The 18,761-nt window shown below is 33.7% G+C and overlaps 1 protein-coding gene across 1 annotated transcript in view; it reads left to right on the forward strand.

Moving 5' to 3' along the window:
* Positions 1-4,732: 4,732 nt before the first annotated feature.
* The window catches only part of dpysl3 (dihydropyrimidinase like 3), a 53,281-nt gene continuing 39,252 nt past the window's right edge, over positions 4,733-18,761 (forward strand). The window contains exons 1-6 of the mRNA XM_073823957.1: positions 4,733-4,872; positions 11,510-11,598; positions 12,546-12,730; positions 15,419-15,583; positions 17,286-17,347; positions 17,713-17,793. Of these exons, the coding sequence (XP_073680058.1) occupies positions 4,834-4,872; positions 11,510-11,598; positions 12,546-12,730; positions 15,419-15,583; positions 17,286-17,347; positions 17,713-17,793 (621 nt within the window). The 5' untranslated portion in view covers positions 4,733-4,833. The remainder of the gene's footprint in view (positions 4,873-11,509; positions 11,599-12,545; positions 12,731-15,418; positions 15,584-17,285; positions 17,348-17,712; positions 17,794-18,761) is intronic.

Genomic DNA, 18,761 nt, shown 5'->3' on the forward strand with positions numbered 1-18,761 from the left:
GATACTGATCCCAGAAAAAGAGAGGATTTCAGGAACAAAAATGTAATCAACTTAAAAATGATCCCGAACAAATGTAATACACACACATTATATATAGACATTAGTGAGGTAGACATTAGGCAGCCTCTTCAGTCCTTCAGTAAAGTAAAAAACATATTCTGGTGCCATAAAATAATCCCCAAACAGCTGTCAATATCAAACAAAAATATTATATTTATTTCAAAGTGTTTTTTTTTTTTTTTTACTTTTTAACTTTTTTTTTGTCAATTGCATAGCCACAGTCAGATGAATCAATCAAAAGTAGTTATTTGTGAACAAATGCAAAGTTTTTGGTGTGAATGCCATGCAAAACCTTTCTGAGAGAATTTAAAAGCATTGACATCCAGTCCAATTTTGCTTTGAAAAACCAGCAGAAAAGTAAAATGGATTACCTCATACTGGATAGCAAACATGGGAAAACCTCATTCTAGAGATGCAAATGATTAGTCGTGATTAATCGATTCAAAATAAAAGTTTGTGTACTGTGTATTTATTATGTATATATAAATACACACACATACATTTACATTGCTGGTCAAAAGTTTGGGATCAGTAAGATTTTAATGTATTTTAAATAAGTTTCTAATGCTAATAAGGCTGCATTTGTTTGATCCAAAATACAGAAAAAATAATAATATTGTGAAGTATTATTATGATATAAAACAACATTCTTCTATTTTAATATACATTAAAAATCAAATGTATTTATTTGATCATTACTCCAGTAATCACTATCAAATTAACCTTCAGAAATCATTCTAATATACTGATTTATTATCAGGGTTGAAAATAGTTGTGCTGCTTAATATTTGTTTTTGGAACCTGAGATACATTTTTTTCAGGATTCTTTGATGAACAAAAAGTTAAAAAGAACAGCATTTATTTAAAATAGAAATCTTTTCTAAATATATACACTACTGTTTAAGAGTTTGGGGTCAGTACATTTTTATTCTTTCTTTTTTGAAAGAAATCAATACTTTTATTCAGCAAGGATGTGTTAAATTGATAAAAAGTGATCGCAAAGACTTACATTGTTAAAAAAGATTTATATTTTGAATAAATGCTGTTCTTCTTAACTTTTTATTCATCAAATAATCCTTAAACAAGTATCACAGGTTCCAAAAAAAATATTTGGTATAGCACAACTGTTGCAATTTTATTAAATCAGTATATTAGAATGATTTCTGAAGCATCATGAGACACTACAGTGCATCACAGGAATAAATTACATTTGAAAGTATATTAAAATAGAAACCATTATTTTAGTTTTTTCTGTATTTTTGATGCGTCTAAAACATTACAAGTCTTACTGATCCCAAACTTTTGAGCGCCAGTGTGTTTATAGTAAGAAAATATATGTTAGATTTATATGTAAAATATTTACATTTATATATAATATAAATTACATACGTTTACATTCTAAATTAGATTTGTTTACATACAAATACATGCAATAAGCAATAATTGCTCAAGATAATCTAACATTTGTTTTCCTTTGTTTTATTGCTGAAGAGTTGACATTTGTTCTTCTGCGGTCTACTGTACAGACGTCAGTTTACTTTTCTCTAAGCCTGAGGCTTTTGCTGTGAAACGGCTTTTACATTTGACAAAAATAGACGTTTTATATTAAAAACAAACAAGCAAGCCCTGCACAGGTTTAAAAAGTAACGCAACACTAACACATTACTTTACATAAAAAGTAACTAAGTAACGTAATTAGTTACTTTTTAGGGAGTTACTCAATATTGTAATGCATTACCCCAACACTGACTATTAGCATATCATTATTGCTTTTTTTTTTAGAAGGGAGTAATTATGCTTAACATATTAAACTTCTGATGTCTGATGTGAGAAATCATGTGAGGTGTAGTTGATCTGGAATGAGACAAATGCAATAGAAATGTGGGTGTGCTTGTTTTGACTATGCTTGAGAGGGCCAAATGTCCTCACTTATATTGTGAAATACTTTGTGTGCAATCTTGTGGATGTGTGTGTGTGTGTGTGTGTGTGTGTGTGTGCATATGTTTGTGTGTGCATATGTTTGTGTGTGCATACATATATATGTGTGTGTGTGTGTGTGTGTGTGTGTGTGTGTGTGTGTGTGTGTGTGTGTGTGTGTGTGTGTGTGTGTGTTTGTATATCTGTGTGTGTGTGTGTGTGTGTGTGTGTGTGTGTGTGTATGTGTTTGTATATCTGTGTGTGTGTGTGTGTGTGTGTGTGTGTGTGTGTTTGTATATCTGTGTGTGTGTGTGTGTGTGTGTGTGTGTGTGTGTGTGTGTGTGTGTGTGTGTGTGTGTGTGTGTATGTGTGTGTGTGTGTGTGTGTGTATGTGTGTACCTGGTATTCATCACGTTATGGGGACCAAATATCCCCACAAGGATAGGAATACCAGTAGATTTTGACCTTGTGGGGACATTTCTCAGGTCCCCATGAGGAAACATGCTTATAAATCATGCACAATGAGTTTTTTTGATGAAGTAAAAGTGTGCACAATCTCCTGTGAGGGCTAGGTTTAGGTGTAGGGTAGGGTTAGGGCGATAGAAAGTACGGTTTGTACAGTATAAAAACCATTACGCCTATGGAATGTCCCCATAAAACATGTAAACCCAACATGTGTGTGTGTGTGTGTGTGTGTGTGTGTGCATATATGTGTGTGTGCATGTGTGTGTGTGTGTGTGTGTGTGTGTGTGTGTGTGTGTGTGTGTGTGTGTGTGTGCATATATGTGTGTGTGCATGTGTGTGTGTGTGTGTGTGTGTGTGTGTGTGTGTGTGTGTGTGTGCATATGTTTGTGTGTGCATATATATATATATGTGTGTGTGTGTGTGTGTGTGTGGAGGGGGTGGGCTCTGCTTAGACAAAGAGACACATGGCAGGGTGGAGCTCAGCAGCTGTTCTCCGGACCACACTCCTCTTTTGTTCATCATCACCGTCACGCTCGCTGTCTAGTCCTCGATTACGAAAGTCTTTGCTCACTGGTAAACATGCATTTTCCCAGTTACTAGACAGCGTTCTTTCTCTTCATCTGCTCTATAAACACACTCGAGAAACTGGAGCAACATTCAGTCTTAAAGACAGACAGATAGCTAGCCTTTGAGATTGTGAGACTTATTTGAATAACTTCCCGTGAAGTGTTTAATTGTAGTTCACCTTAACTGTACATGTAGATAATATAATAATATTAATGAAATAAATGTTTTTAAACACACTTTTAAACACTTAAAGTAATACTGTCAAAATTTAAGTTTTGATTTAAGTTAAATTTTAAATGATTATGTTTTTATGATCTTTTGTTGCGTTTTGAAAGATGTACACTTGATGATTTGACGAACATATCAAAGCACACTTAAAGTAATTTTGATTATTAACTGTATTATGTATTAAGCTGCAACTTCATTGTTACAACACTGCAAAAAATGCTTTTCTTACTTAGATGTTTCATCTTGTTTCCAGCCAAAATATCTAAAAATTCTTAAATCAAGAAGGATTTTCTAGACAAGTAAAAATCATTTTCTCAAGTCAAAATGAACTGAGCTTTTGCTTAGAACAAGCTAAATAATCTGCCAATGGGGTAAGAAAAAAATTCTTATTTCAAACAGAAAACAAGATTATTTTTCTTACCCTGTTGGAAAATTGTTTTAAATTGTTTAAAATGCACTTAATTTTTACTTTTTCTTTTTTTTTTTTAAACAAGACAATATTTTTTTACTCGTCTAGAAAATCCTTCTTGATTTAAGAATGTTTAGATATTTTGGCTGGAAACAAGACAAAAAAAATCTAAGAAAGAAAAGCATTTACTTAGAAATATTTAAATCACGAAATGACATTAAAGTAAATTTTAGTTTGCCATAAATGCTTTTCAGTGCATTTGACTGTAAACTTCAACCATATTTGACTTTAATGTGTTGAAATTATGAAAATACATATATAGATGTACTTAAGTTAATGCCAGTAAATATTTCTTAAATTCTACTAATTTCGAATAATATAAATGTTACACTGTGAAAAATGTTTTTCTAACTTAGGGTTTTTTGTCTTGTTTCCAGTCAAAATATATAAAAATGCTTAAATCAAGAAGGATTTTCTAGATGTGTAAAAATGATCTTGTTTTCTGTTTGAAATTAGATTTTTTTTGGCCTACCCCAATGGCAGATTATTTTGCTTGTTTTAAGCAAAAACTCACTTAATTTTAACTTGTTTTTTTCTGAAAACAAAAAACTATTTATTTGTTTGACACCAAGCGTTAACGTGCAAGCAATGGACATCCGATTCATCAACAAATGATTCTTAGGAGTCGGTTCTTTGAAGTGAAACCGGCTCTACATCATTCTCAGCATAAAAAAGGAGTTTGGGGGTAGAAGGAAGTGGGGTTAGTTGTTATTATTATTAGCCTATTACTTTACTGTTAAGGGTAAAAGGATGCAATTATTACAAAATTAATCTCATTTTACTTAAGTTTGTGGTTCTCAGTGAGCTTTTCTCATTAGTTTTTACTGACCTTATGTATCAGTATAAGATGATAAGAGATGGCTCAAATATATTCCAATGACTTAAAAATAGAATATAATGAGCGTTTATTAAAATCGTAAATATGATTCAATGAACCGATTCAGTGTCAAGATCCGTTCGGCTAAATGATTCGGGCTGATGTTTGGCGCCGCCTGGTGGTTGAAATCACTCGCGGCAGGACATGGAGGGAGGAGCCCAGTAAAGCAGACAATCAAGTCTAGTGTGCGCAACCACTAACATCAGCAAAAGAACAGAATAAAGACATCTGCATCAACCGAGAACAAACCATGTCGTACCAAGGCAAAAAGAATATCCCAAAGATCACTGTAAGTCCATGCATTTATATTCATATTGGAATGCATATTTTCTTTCAGAGTGGCTTTGATCTGAACGATTGCAACAAAAGCTGTAGCAGGATTAAATGTCAGGCTGCAGGCGTGTCAGACACTCAGTAGCTCAGGAATTGGGGCTGATTGCAATTTTATAAATGCCATTTATTCAAAGTGCAATAAAGTACCTAAATAATTGTGTTTTTATATATATGTGTGTTTTTATTGCTACATTGATTGTAGGGAATATTGTAGGGAGGAAATGAAAATGTTGGGTTGAGTGTGAGCCGGTGTACTGCAGCAAGAAAATCACGCCCATAACTGAGCCTACTACATACTACAAACATACAACAGCTCACAATAGCCTCATGCTGATTGTAAACTGATATTTGTAAAGCCTGATTACATATGCATGAGCTTTGGAGAGATTTTTTACTCATTTCCAATAGAGTCTTGCGGTTTTTACAGTGATGTTCTTTGTCTCAGAATCAGATCCTCATGGTGCTGATGCTGTTAGACTGCGTAGTCCAGTCGCACAAGCATTGCACGGATTTCTCATTGTCTGCTATTCGCTCTTTCCTTTTGTCATTTTGAAAAGACGTCTCCAAGGTGGCGAAAATGTTTAATAAGCGCGCATGAGATTAGCATATTTAAATCAGTCTTAATGTGAGCGTTTCTCTTGTGTGTGCTGCTGGAGAGATGAGGTGTGGTTTTCTCTTTCTCTGACTGACGCTGCTGTCAGATGCTCTGGACATCAATATTATTGTTCAGCACTGACCTACCCAAAAGAGCCATCTATCTCTGCACATTAGCATCAGGCCTGCAGACCTGTCTGGATGCACAATTCTCTGCTGTCGCTTACCACAGGCGATCATTTAGTTATTTAGTCTGGTCTCCCAGCCCTGTTTGTAAAAACTATCCAAAAATCGCGTTTGCACGAAGACTGTGAGGACGCCAGAGGGTTTAAAAGCAGATGTGCACCTCTTATGTTTGAACTTACTATATGTTATATATGAAATATTATATATATTATTTAAATGTGATTGATGTTGTTGTTTACTCTAAACACTGTAACCAATCAAAAACACAAATGTGACCCTAGACCACAAGCCAGCCATAATGGGTTTTTAAATTGCTAAAAAAGCTTTCCATTGAGGGATGTATTGTTAGAACAGGACAATATTTGTCTGAGATGCAACTATTTGAAAATCTGCAATCTGAGGGTGCAAATAAATCTAAATATTGAAAAAAAATCACCGTTAAAGTGGTCCAAATGAAGCTCTTAGCAATGCATATTACTAATTTTGAAATATTTACAATAGGAAATCATAATGGAACATGATCTTTAATTGATATCCTAATGATTTTTGCCATTAAATAAAATTCTATCATTTTGACCCATACAATGTATTGTTGGCTATTGATACAAATATACCCATGCTACTTAAGACTGGTTTTGTGCTCTAGGGTCACCAATCAGAGCCTATTACGAGTTTGCCCGCCCCCTTTTGATTGACAGGAAATAATGAGGTCTGATTGTGTTCTCATTGGCTGATTTTAAACAACCGGCAGCTGTCCGATATTGAAGACATTACATTTATTTGCAGAATACTGCTAGTAATATTGGACTTAGTATATAATTTAGTGTTACTTAGTGCCTGTACTTTTAAAGCAGTGCCATTTATTCCAGTGTAATGCTTTGTTCAGTAAACTAGCCATGCACTTTAAGTGCATTACTAAAAAGGCTGCTTGACAAATGAAAATTATTGCCACGGATGCTGACTCCATCATAGTGCAGTGCCAGATAATACATTAATATATACTATGGCGCTACATGAGTACTATAGTATATTACTTTAGTATTTAAATGAAATTTAAAAGACATTTATATGTGACCCTGGACCACAAAAAACTCATAATTTTTTTTGATTTTGAGATTTATACATTTCCTAAATGCTTTCCATTGTTGTATAAGACAATATTTGGCTGAGATACTTCTATTTGAAAATCTGGAATCTGAGGGTGCAAAAATTGAGAATATCACTTTTAAAGTTGCTTCTTAGCATTGCATATTACTAATCAGAAATTTTTTGATATATTTATTTACGGTAGAAAATGTACAGAATATCTTCATGGAACATGATCTTTACTTAATATCTTAATGAGAAAAATATATTTTTTTTAAATATTGACTCATACAATGTATTTTTGGATATTGCCAAAAATATACCCATGCTACTTATGACTGGTTTTGTGGTTCAGGGTCACATATTATCACATATTTCTAATATTGTGGCACTCCAATGGAAAAAGCTGTTATGAGAATAGATTTTAAATGCAACTTCCAAAAGCCTTTTAGTGAATTTCGCTGTTTTGAACCCAAAATATGTCAAGTAGTTGAAAGAATTAATCCAGAATTGTACGAAATATTAATTTAACAACAAAACACAAGCAAAGAACTTTATGCATGTAATGAGAAATGTACTATGTTCATTTAAATTTGTGGAAATGATTAGCCTCCAATCGCAGAAATAAGGTACTGTTGAGGCTTGCATAAGACATGGAAGACCAAATCAACGTAGGCTATTCGTTATAATCTGTAATAGCAACAGTAAAGGCATTAATAATGTGTGTTCTAGAAGAAACCACAGTAATTATTACAAAGAAAAAATGAAGTTTTATTATAAATAATAATAGCTATTGTATCCGTTTTGAGTCTATGGCAGCTCATAGAATCGCTTGCGGGAAAGTTGTGAAATTTGGCACACTGATAGAAGACAGTGTCAACATCAACCATAGCAAATTGGGAGTCTCTAACTCAAACTCTCTAGCGCCACCACTTGTCCAAAGTGTCACTTATGTTTATGCTAATAACTTTTGAACCGTAAGGCACAGAATCAAAATACTTTTACAAAAAATTGTAACGTTTTTTTTTTTTTTTGCTATTTTTAATAGTTCATAAAAACCTACTTTTTCGAACTCGTCCTAGATGGTTTGTCTGATTTTCACCAAAATTGGCTCATCTTCAGACCATGGAGGCAAAAAGGCATGGAATTCAAGTTGATTAGTCAAACCGTTCTCGAAAAACGTGCAAATAAATTCTATGAAAAGCACGCTCTAATTAATGTGAGGCTATATCTCCGCAATGGTTTGGTGTATTGAGACCAAACTTGGTGTGTGTTAACAAGCATGACCTGAGGATACCTGCACAGCTTTGGCGCAGTGCCACCTAGTGGTCAGGAGATATGAAAAATGGCTATTTTAGCTTAGAACTTCTGAATGGTTTAGCCAAAAATCACAAAACTGGTCTCTTTAGAGTCGAATGATACCCAATTCCCATATGTTCATCTGCCATTTTGAATTTTGTAGTAAAATATTATCTTTTACAAACGCATTGACGTAGCATTACTAAACTTGGTATGGGTCATCTGGGAAAAATTCTCATGTGGGAAGTTTCGAGCCAGCACCGCCTAGTGGTAAAACCAAATAATCACATGCTTATAACTTTGGGTGTGGTCGAGTTATTTTCAAGGGAGCCACCTTTTTAGACTCTTGAATCCTTGACGAGTCCATCGATACCAAACATGCCAGGTTTTGCCTTATGGTTTGAGCAACGTTGCATTTTAGTGCTTAAAAAAACATTTGCCAATATCTTAAAAACCATTATTCCTATCGCCACGAAACCACCGTAGGAAATTCAGAAACATAGCATGCCAGCTACATGCCAAAATTTTGATAGTAAGTGGCAAAAAAATGCAAACAAAGTTGCTGTTGGTCATTTGTTCTCTTCTCATGTAGAAAAATGTCTATAACTCCAAAACAAATTGAGATATTTTTACCAAATTTGACACACAAACAAATTTAGTGGCATTGTGCCTCATGGTTGCGCTATAATTGAACAAAACATGAAATTGCCATTGACTACAATAGAGTAGTATGATAGAAAATGCTACATTTTTACCAATGCATTGGTGAACTATTACAAAACTTTGTACCATGGAGACCATGACCTGAAAGTATTCAAAATGTTTTGAGACAGTGCCACCTTGTGGTCAAAAGTGATAACCGATTAATTGTATTACTAGTAGTTGTTTTTATGATTTTTCACCAATTTTGACTAAAATCACCTTAAAGTAGCTTTAATTATTAATTGCTGCACTTGTTCCGATGCTTCCCTTGCCTAGCACTTGGCCCCCGTAATTGCTGCTTGTAGCTATATATTTCATTTGGGATTGGAAGTTTGTTTTTTAGTAGTTGTTTTCCATAAAGCAAAGCAGGACGATGGCAATCGAATTTGGTTGCTATTTTGCTTGGTTCATTATAAAAATATACATGATTTGAAGCCAGTCCCTATGTACAGTATAAACTGACACCACTAGACTATCAGGAAGAACTGTAATTAGTGTCCCCTTCAAATAAAACTAGGAGTTTACGCCCCTGACTTTAACATCCCATATAACTCAGCAGGACAGGGTGGATGTGTTGAAGTGTAATAGAGGTTGGTCATCATGTCGATGGGTGAGCTCCAGTGTTTTGACTGCTATGCTGGCAGAAAAAGAAGAAACTCTCATGAGCGGATGGTAAATATTTTGGTCACCAGGCAACAAGGCTGCAGCGCTGGATGCATACAGAGAGGTTTTCTTCAATCCCGCACAAGCATGGCTAATGCTCCACGCCTTAATGTCCTTTGGCTCGGCGTTCTTTGGCTGTGTCTCCCCCGCTCCCTATACACACTTAACAAATGACAGCACTGTTTGTGTGCACGGCTCAGATTGGACTCTGGCATTCGTCTAACCGTCTGTCCCTTACAGTCCATACACTTTCTACACATTTAGCTTGGTCAGCATCCTGCCGAAATCCTTCGGTTTCTTGTCCCAGAATGTTGTCGGATATCTCTTTGTTGTTGCTCATAACATAGTCCTCACATTAAAATGAATCATGCATGAGAGGATCATGCTCATTAGATTTAATGTTACAGGGGCTTCATGCACCAGTTCGGACTTATCTGAATGAATAGATGTGGCATTTTGTATCTGCAAAGAGTGCACTCTTTAATGTTTTGAAGTGCTTTCTTGTTGGTTTCAAGACACAAAATGGCTCCTGTCAAGGTATCTTGGTCAAAATAATGATTAGACTGTTCCCTGTTCAAGCTTACGTTGTCTTTTGAGTTCTGAAGGGACACCGGTGACATGCTGTTCATGAACTGATTATTCAGAAAAATGTCACTCGGGTGATTTTGACCCTAAGCTGAAGTGATGGATGGAGCTACAGCAGCAAAGCTCACAATGTGACTGGACTTTAAATTTGCTTAGTTGCTCAGATTTGAACGTTTTGGTAATGTTACGTTTTGAAGGCGAGACACTGCAGGTGAATAGGGTAAAAAAAAAAAAAAAAAAAATAGCTAATAGTTATCACTTTACTTAGCTAGTTGATAGATTACATTGATAATTGCAAATTTTTTTTGTATTACAAGATTCCTAAAATGTTAGGTTTTAATATGCAAATGAGGCATTGTTTAATGAAATATGTGCAAAATGCATAAATGTCTAGTACAAAAATCCTAACACTGGGTAAAGTCAGTTTCAAAATTCTTGTTTAATTTTTTCGACATATTAGTCAAGGAAGGAATTTTGTGTATCTCATTTTGTCGCTCCATAATTCAGAAAATACTTAGAACAGGCAGAAAACGGCATTTAAAAATATGCATTGTAATTGAAATCTATTGACACAAATAGATATCAATATCTTTTGGGTTTTTCTTTTCACTAGTCTGAAAAAAAAAAAACACTTTATGAAAAATCAAAAAACCCAAAATCTCAAACTTGACAGATGCATGAAAAAAACTGCCTGCAGTGGGTTTTTGTTGCTATAGAAATGTAAAAGTCTGTGCCTTTTTTGAAGTCAAGTCAAATCAGATGTATTTATATAGCACTTTTCACAATACACACCATTTTAAAGCAGCTTTATCATGATCTAAATGTTTATACTTTCTTAATAACTTCACATTTTATAGTTGCATTTAGCAGATTAGAACTGGACGATAGTATAATTTTGCAACAATCCATACGACCAAGCAGTTGAGATTTGCAATACAGCATATGGTGGACATACTATACTACATTTCCAGCTTTATATGAACTGCTTCATCCAGTGGAGACAGTGAAACAGCATTATTGCATCGTGTGATTCATGATTCCCCAGACAGATCGACCACAGATCCATATGAGCTCAATCATTTATGATTTAAAGTTGCACTCAGGGTTCCTGCTGTATTGATTTTTATGCAATGTGTTTTTAATTCTCCGTGTTCATTGTATAACATTGCATGTTTTATCACATTACTATGTCCACTGGCACGTCTCTGACAGAGGTTCTTCTGAGTAATTGATAATAAAATCTGCTGGCGATTATTTAGCTATTAATTTGAATGATTCACCAGTTGTTGGAGCCTTAAATCTAATGATGTCTGTTTGCATGCAGCCCTTAAATTCTCAAAAATGTTTCTAAAGTAAATAGTTTGCTAGAAAAAGCGATCTTTTAGCAATGATTGCACATGCAACTATTTACCATTTTGCAAATGAACATGAAAACGGTCTAAATATTCTGATTGTCTCTTTCTCTCATGTTTTCTCAGAGTGAAAGGCTCCTGATTAAAGGAGGTCGGATTGTGAACGATGACCAGTCTTTCTATGCAGACATCTATATGGAGGATGGAGTCATCAAGTAAGCTGCATTCACATGCACAGTACAGCTATATTGGATATAAGTCCAGATTCATGTTGCTAATTGAAATTAAAGCCATACCCATATTTTTTAACATTGATAACTATATGACTAAGGTGAGACACTGCAGGTTAATAGGGTAAAAAAAGTAACTAATAGTTATCACTTTACTTACCTAGTTAATTAATTACTTTGATAATTGTAAACATTTCTAAGTTTTCTATAGTGTTAGTTTTAAATATGCAAATGATGCCTTATATTTAATGAAATTTTTTTTTTCATTAAATATATGTGTTTATAATGTTTTTACAGAGAGATTTTGGGATCTCATTTTGTCTCTCCATAATTCATAAAAAAAATAGCACAGACAGAAAACAATGTTTTTTTTTTTCATTTTTGAGGGGATAAATTGTTGTATGAGGTCCAGCAAATTATATATAAACAAATCCCTCTGTAAATACCTTCAGGATAAAGACAGTAAAAACTTGTAATGAGGAATTAAAAAGACTAATGTTACATTTTAAAATCATTTAAAAAAACAATAAAACAAGTATTTAGTTGTAAGTAAACATTATGAATCTTAATGAAAAAATGTATAGTTATGAATATTTATTTTTCAATAAAACATGGCTACATTTTCTTTTGATTATGCCATTTGACAGCCTATTTGTAATATTCTGAACATTACTAAAAATCATGAGGGTCTACAGGCATCTACAGACCAAAGATGTTCAGTTATTCAGAAAATGTTAATTTTATTCTCATGATAATGTTTTCTCAGTTATTTTTCCAAGAATTCAGCCAATTCTTCATTATGATCTGAGAACTGTTATACCACCTTGACATTTCTAACTGCAAATTAAAAATAGTTATAAAAAATAGTAATTTCCTCATCAAAGTGTAATTAAAACAGTCTTTCTGAATTACCATCTTCTGTCAATTTGAAGGCAAATTGGAGACAACTTGATAGTCCCAGGAGGGGTGAAAACCATTGAGGCCAATGGGAAGATGGTGATTCCTGGAGGAATTGACATCCACACCCACTTACAGATGCCCTTCAGGGGTACGACCACTGTGGATGATTTCACCCAGGGCACCAAGGCTGCTCTCGCTGGAGGAACCACTATGATCGGTAAGATCTGTGGAGGATTGCCATATTTAGTGGACTGAAAGTGGGTGGTTCACCCAGAATGAACATTTGCTGTTAATTTGCTGTTAATACTCATTCCCAGGCAATCTAAGATGTAGATTAGGGATGCATGATATTGGCATTTTTTTGCAGATATCCGATATGCCGATATTTTTCAACTCATTTTGGCCGATAGCTGATGTAAATACCGATATATTTCCTTATGTTTGGAAACAACACCAAGTCTCTCCTGTACAGAAATTATAAGCAAATAATTTTTTTATTTTGGTTATTTTTTAACAAGAACTTATTTGTTAGCTTATTTGATAATTAAATAAACAAAAATGAAGTTCTTTTATAGTGTACATTGAAACTATATATCAATTGCTGCATTAAAAAAAAAACCTTAACATTTTATTTTAAGACTTACCATTTGCTCTGAAGCAGAATAGTTGTTAAAATTCATAATTTGTATACATTTTTTCACAATGCATGTGTATAATACACATTAACGAATAAATCAGTATATTTAAATGATTTAATTTACAAATGTCATGTTTGTGATTTTTTTATTCATGTAAGCTATAACCTTTAAATCAAAACGGAATCATAATCAGAAACACAATCTAAATGTTATAAATTTTATTTACATTTTATTGGGCCAACAGCACCCCTATGGAATTAAAACTCCTCTGTCACATAGCTAATGCATCATTCTGTGCGTGCTTTCTCAGATTAAATTCAGCAATCTGAACTACGAATCTAATCATCATTTAGGCAAAACTTTGCATGATGCTTAGGAATGATGCAATGAATATCTTATCGAAATATTTTTTTCATATCGGTTCAATGCCGATATTTACATTTTAAAGCCTTTATCGTCCGATTCCAATATTGGCCGGAAAATATCATGCATCCCTAATGTAGATTACTTTTTTCTTCAGTAGAAGAGTAAAGAAGATTTTTAGCTGAAACTGTGGTTCTTGATGATTCATAAAATGCAAGTCAGCAGCTACTATGACTTTGATAGTCAAAAGTAAAAAAAAAGCATACCAGGCAACGCAAATTGAATCCCCGTAGCTCCTGTTGATGTACATAGAGGTCTTATGAAGGGAAAGGATCAGTTTGTGCAAGAAACTCAACATTATATGCAACATTATCATCACTTAAGTCCAAAGGTAAATCTGATTCTTTTCTGCGAACTAATTTTTTCAGTTTGTTTCGGTTGCAGAATAATTCTCGCCAACATTTTTTCACCAACGAAAACTAGACGAAAACGAGATGATAACAAGACGATAACGAAACGAAAAAATATGAAAATGATTCATTTAGAACAAATCTGCTGCATGATTATGAGGTTAGATGCGTAAACTTGTACTTATCTATCCAGAGGGATGTAAGCATTTGCCGCACTTCTTGTAAAAGTCCAGAAATGTCAATATCTGGGAGTAAAAGAAGAGCAGACATATTGATAAATTTTACGATGCAAAAGAGAACTTTATGAATTCTGGTTTACAAGTGCAGACACCGAAGCAGTAGCCTACTCTCTTACATTTCATGAAGGGAGAAATACACACAAAATGTTGAATTGTCCGTTTTAACAAGTATTCACGTAAACACACTCAGTCACGTCTTGGGAGAATATCAGATGTTTGCGTTCGGTTTTAAAGGGACAGCAGCCTAATTTAGTTGCTATTGTCTGTGGCATTGATGTTAAGCAAGCAACAAAAAAGTGAAAATTACTCACTGATTTTGACTGAGTCACTTTAGTAGCCCTAATAAAGATGAATCTAAATTTATTTATATAAATATGTCTGTTTGAAAGAATGAAGAATATTGTAAACAAGTTGCTGTATGCATTATCAGCCTAAATAACCATTGGTATTTAACTGAAAAGAAGACTAGTTCTTGTTTCTTCATGAAAAGTGGTTTCATTTAATTTTAATATAAAGGCATGTTGCATGTCACAGCAGTTAAATCTGTGTCTATCATGATAAAACCTTAATATCAAACCTGTACATTGAGTCTGGTCATTTTAGAGAAAAGACCAAATCAAAATTAGCTGTCAGAATTAACACTGGTTGCAGATTAACTTTTTGCATTGAAGCTCTATGCCCCACATACATGGAAAAGTGTGTGTGTTAATGAATAGGGATAAACATTGACAACAATAGTAGACTTCCGGCGGACCACACAAAGCTTCTGTATGCGGCCCACGGTGAAATTCTAGTGGCGTGGAAACAAGCCACAAGCTACAAATCATGAAGAAAAAGTGACAACAGCTGGGATATAAGAGTGGCTTGTTGTACAGGGAATGCTGTGTTTAACAGGGACCGCTAACAGTGATTAATAGTGAGTAAAAAAACAGCTGTATATGTCCCTTTGTTCCCAGAGGAAGTGTTATGGTAGATCATACATGTAGATAATATTTAGACAATGAAGAAGCAGTGAAAATACTAAGAGACTCCTCACTGAATCTCTGCAGAATCTGGCTTAGATTGGTTTACTTTGTTCCAGTTGGTATGCATAACCACAATTACTTGCTCCTATGAAAAATAACCTTCCCAGGTGATTCAGACAAACTTTATCTCCAACAATACACATTTTATTAAGTGATTTACTGAAATACAAGCTGCGCTGTCAAATAAGAGTGTAACCCTCCTGTCTGTGTCTGTCTTGTGTCTCCTGCAGTGGATCATGTGATCCCAGAGCCTGGCTCTAGTTTGGTGGAAGCTTTCGACCGCTGGCGTGAATGGGCGGACGAGAAAGCGTGCTGTGATTACTCACTGCATGTGGACATCACCCACTGGAACGACAGTGTCAAACAGGAGGTCGAGAGTCTCATTAAGGAAAAAGGTGGGAGGTCTTTTACTATTATGGTACACAATTTCTGAAACTATGACTCCTTTTTGACAAGGGCCATTTTTGACAAGTGTGATTTTGTACAAAATATAATTGGTTAAAAGCAAACTTTCTGATTAAACATTAAAGCACACTAATGTGAGAAACAAGGCAAATTTTAATAATGTTTTAGCTCATATGTGACCCTGGACCACAAAACCAGTCTTAAGTCGCTGGGGTATATTTGTAGCAATAGCCAAAAATACATTGCATGGGTCAAAATTATTGATTTTTCTTTTATGCCAAAAATCATTAAGAAATTAAGTAAAGTTCATGTTCCATGAAGATTTTTTGTAAAATTCCTACTGTAAACATATCAAAATGTAATTTTTGATTAGTAATATGCATTGTTAAGAACCTAATTTGGACAACTTTAAAGGTGATTTTCTCAGTCTTTTTGATTTTTTTGCATCCTCAGATTTCTGATTTCAAATAGATGTATCTCAGTCAAATATTGTCCTATCCTAACAAACCATATATCAATAGAAAGCTTATTTATTGAGCTTTCACATGATGTATAAATCTCAGTTTTGTTAAATGTAACCTTATGACTGGTTTTGTGGTCCAGGGTCACATATTGAAAATTATTCATAAAAAAAGCTTTTTTCCCTCAAAAAAGGGAACCAGTCCTTAATGAAAAAAAAAAATGAAAAAAAAAAAAAAGTTGACAAAAAGATTGAATACAATATTTGGTAATAATAAAGCATAATGATAGATTTATAAGCAATTGTTTGGAATTCCGGTCATATTTGACCCGGGAACACCACAAGTGTGACTTTTTGCAATTTTGTACAAAATAAAAGCATTTAAAAGCAAACTTCCTGATTAAACATTTAAGCATACTAGTGTGATGAACAGTGCAAATTTTTATATTTTTTGTTTAATATTGTGAAAATTATTAATAAAAAAACATTTTTTTTCACACAAAAAACGAGGTACCTACTCTCAGATAAATGAGGCCTACTCAGATGCAAACAGAAACACAAAACCAGTCCTAAATGAAAGAAAACAAGTTGACGAAAAGATTGAATCCAATATTAGGTGATAATATAGTATCATGAGAGATTTATAAGCAATTGTATGGAGTCTGGTGTTTTGCAGACTGGGTCTAAAGATATGTGTGTGAGCATTTTTAAAAAACTGTAAGCCCTTGATGAAAGAGTTTCAGCATCAAGATGAAAAAAAAAATTCTGTGTTGTTCAAAAAATGGTTCAGTTACTAAAAAACCCTGTGCGATATCCTAGAGGGAATGTGTTGTGATTTGACAAGTTATTTATAGTCATTTGAGCTATTTCTGGAAACAAGACAAAAAATCTAAGCAAGAAAAGCATTTTTTGCAGTGTTAATAGTGACATTTATTTTCAGTTGTAGGTTTCAGTTTTCTTTTCTTTTTTTTTTTCTTTCTTTTTTTTTACTATTATCAGATTTAAATTGAAAAATGCTGTGACTTTAAAAGTCAACGTAAACATCCAAATTTATCCCACATCTCTGGACTTACTTTGCATGATTCCTCACTTTATATTGTTTAACATTTTGCCCCATACTTGTATTTTAACCATTCAATCAATTTGTTTTCTAGTTTAAGAATAAGAAATGCATTATGGAAAAAAAAAAAAATGAGTTGAGAGTTGATGATTTATTCTCTCTTTCCAAATAGGAGTGAACTCTTTCCAGGTCTATATGGCATTTAAAGACCTCTATCAGATGAGCAACAGTGAGGTAAGATCAAGAAATTACTATAAAGAAATTACACGGTAATTTATTTATTTATCAATTGTATAAACAAATGACAAATTCCTTCATTGTCTCTATTTCTGTCTGACGCTTAAAAATGACTTTTGTAATGTCATGTTCCCTCAGAATTGTTCACAACTTTCCCATCATGGCATTTTATGTAGAAGAATTTATTATTCTATTACCTAATTTGATGAAAAATGCCTTCATTTTCTTTAAAAACAGAATTAGACTAGATTTCCACTGTTCATACAGTTTACTTGATGTCATTGTAACATTGAAAGCTATTTTCTCTCTTTAAACCTCACTATGTAATATCTAATATGCTTTTTCTATTTATTTATGAACAGCTTTATGAGGTCTTTACCTTCCTTGGAGAGCATGGAGGAATTGCACAGGTCCATGCAGAGAATGGAGAAATAATTGCTGAGGTATGTGCACCTTATGAATATAAAAAGGGTCATGAATGGAAAATCAAAAGAATCTCCTGAACACGCTAAATAATGTCTGTCATAATTTAAAAATCTGAAACTGCATTTCATGATTATCTTGAGTTGTGATTATGTAAGAACTCGTTTACAGATGTTCTTTGAGGTTTACTGCTGTTTACGCATTAGTGAATTAAACCAGTGACTAAATGATTAACGTCATACTGTTTCTGTTAGTAATGTGAAACCATTTGTTCTCTGAAATATCAAAGATGGTTCTCTTTATAATCACTGAAGCAGAATGAGTCTATCAGAGATTTGATTTCTGCATTTGTACCAGAACCACCGAAGTATGTTGCAATAAGTAGCTCAATGCGAGACATGATGCTTTGATGCTCTAAATATAATGCTTTAATCAACACTTTCACCATTAGTTCATCTTGGAGACTGTTAAACATTTCCGAGAGAGTTCCACATGTAATGCTCATTTCATATGCAAAAATGCCAGCCAATCACAGCAGTGGGTGTTTTTAATGAGTCTCACAGCAGACACGCCCCCTTCAACAAAGCATTAAAATCAGAGGCTAAATTAATAGTAGAAAATGTCCATTTATATCTAAATTTTGACCACTTTTGATAAAAAAAATAAATAAATAACATCATAAGCAGTGCTTAATTTGTAAATGAATAATTGCCGGATCGACACTGACACTAACTTCAATTTTCCCGGAACATTCAATGACGCCACTAAATGGTGATGCCACAACTATAAGAGCATTGTTTACAAGTTTCTGCATGGACTGTAGTCTACGGCACAGGTTTTCAAACCCTGGGTCAAAAATAGGTCACCAAGATGGAAAATTTAAGTTACATTAAAAATGTTGTCATAAAAATAAAATACAGTCATAGTCTATATATGAAAGGTATAAATATGTGAAATACATCTGACTTAAATAATTAACAGATTTAAA

Source organism: Garra rufa, chromosome 19 (assembly GCF_049309525.1).
Source record: "Garra rufa chromosome 19, GarRuf1.0, whole genome shotgun sequence".
Classification (NCBI taxonomy): Eukaryota; Metazoa; Chordata; class Actinopteri; order Cypriniformes; family Cyprinidae; genus Garra; species Garra rufa.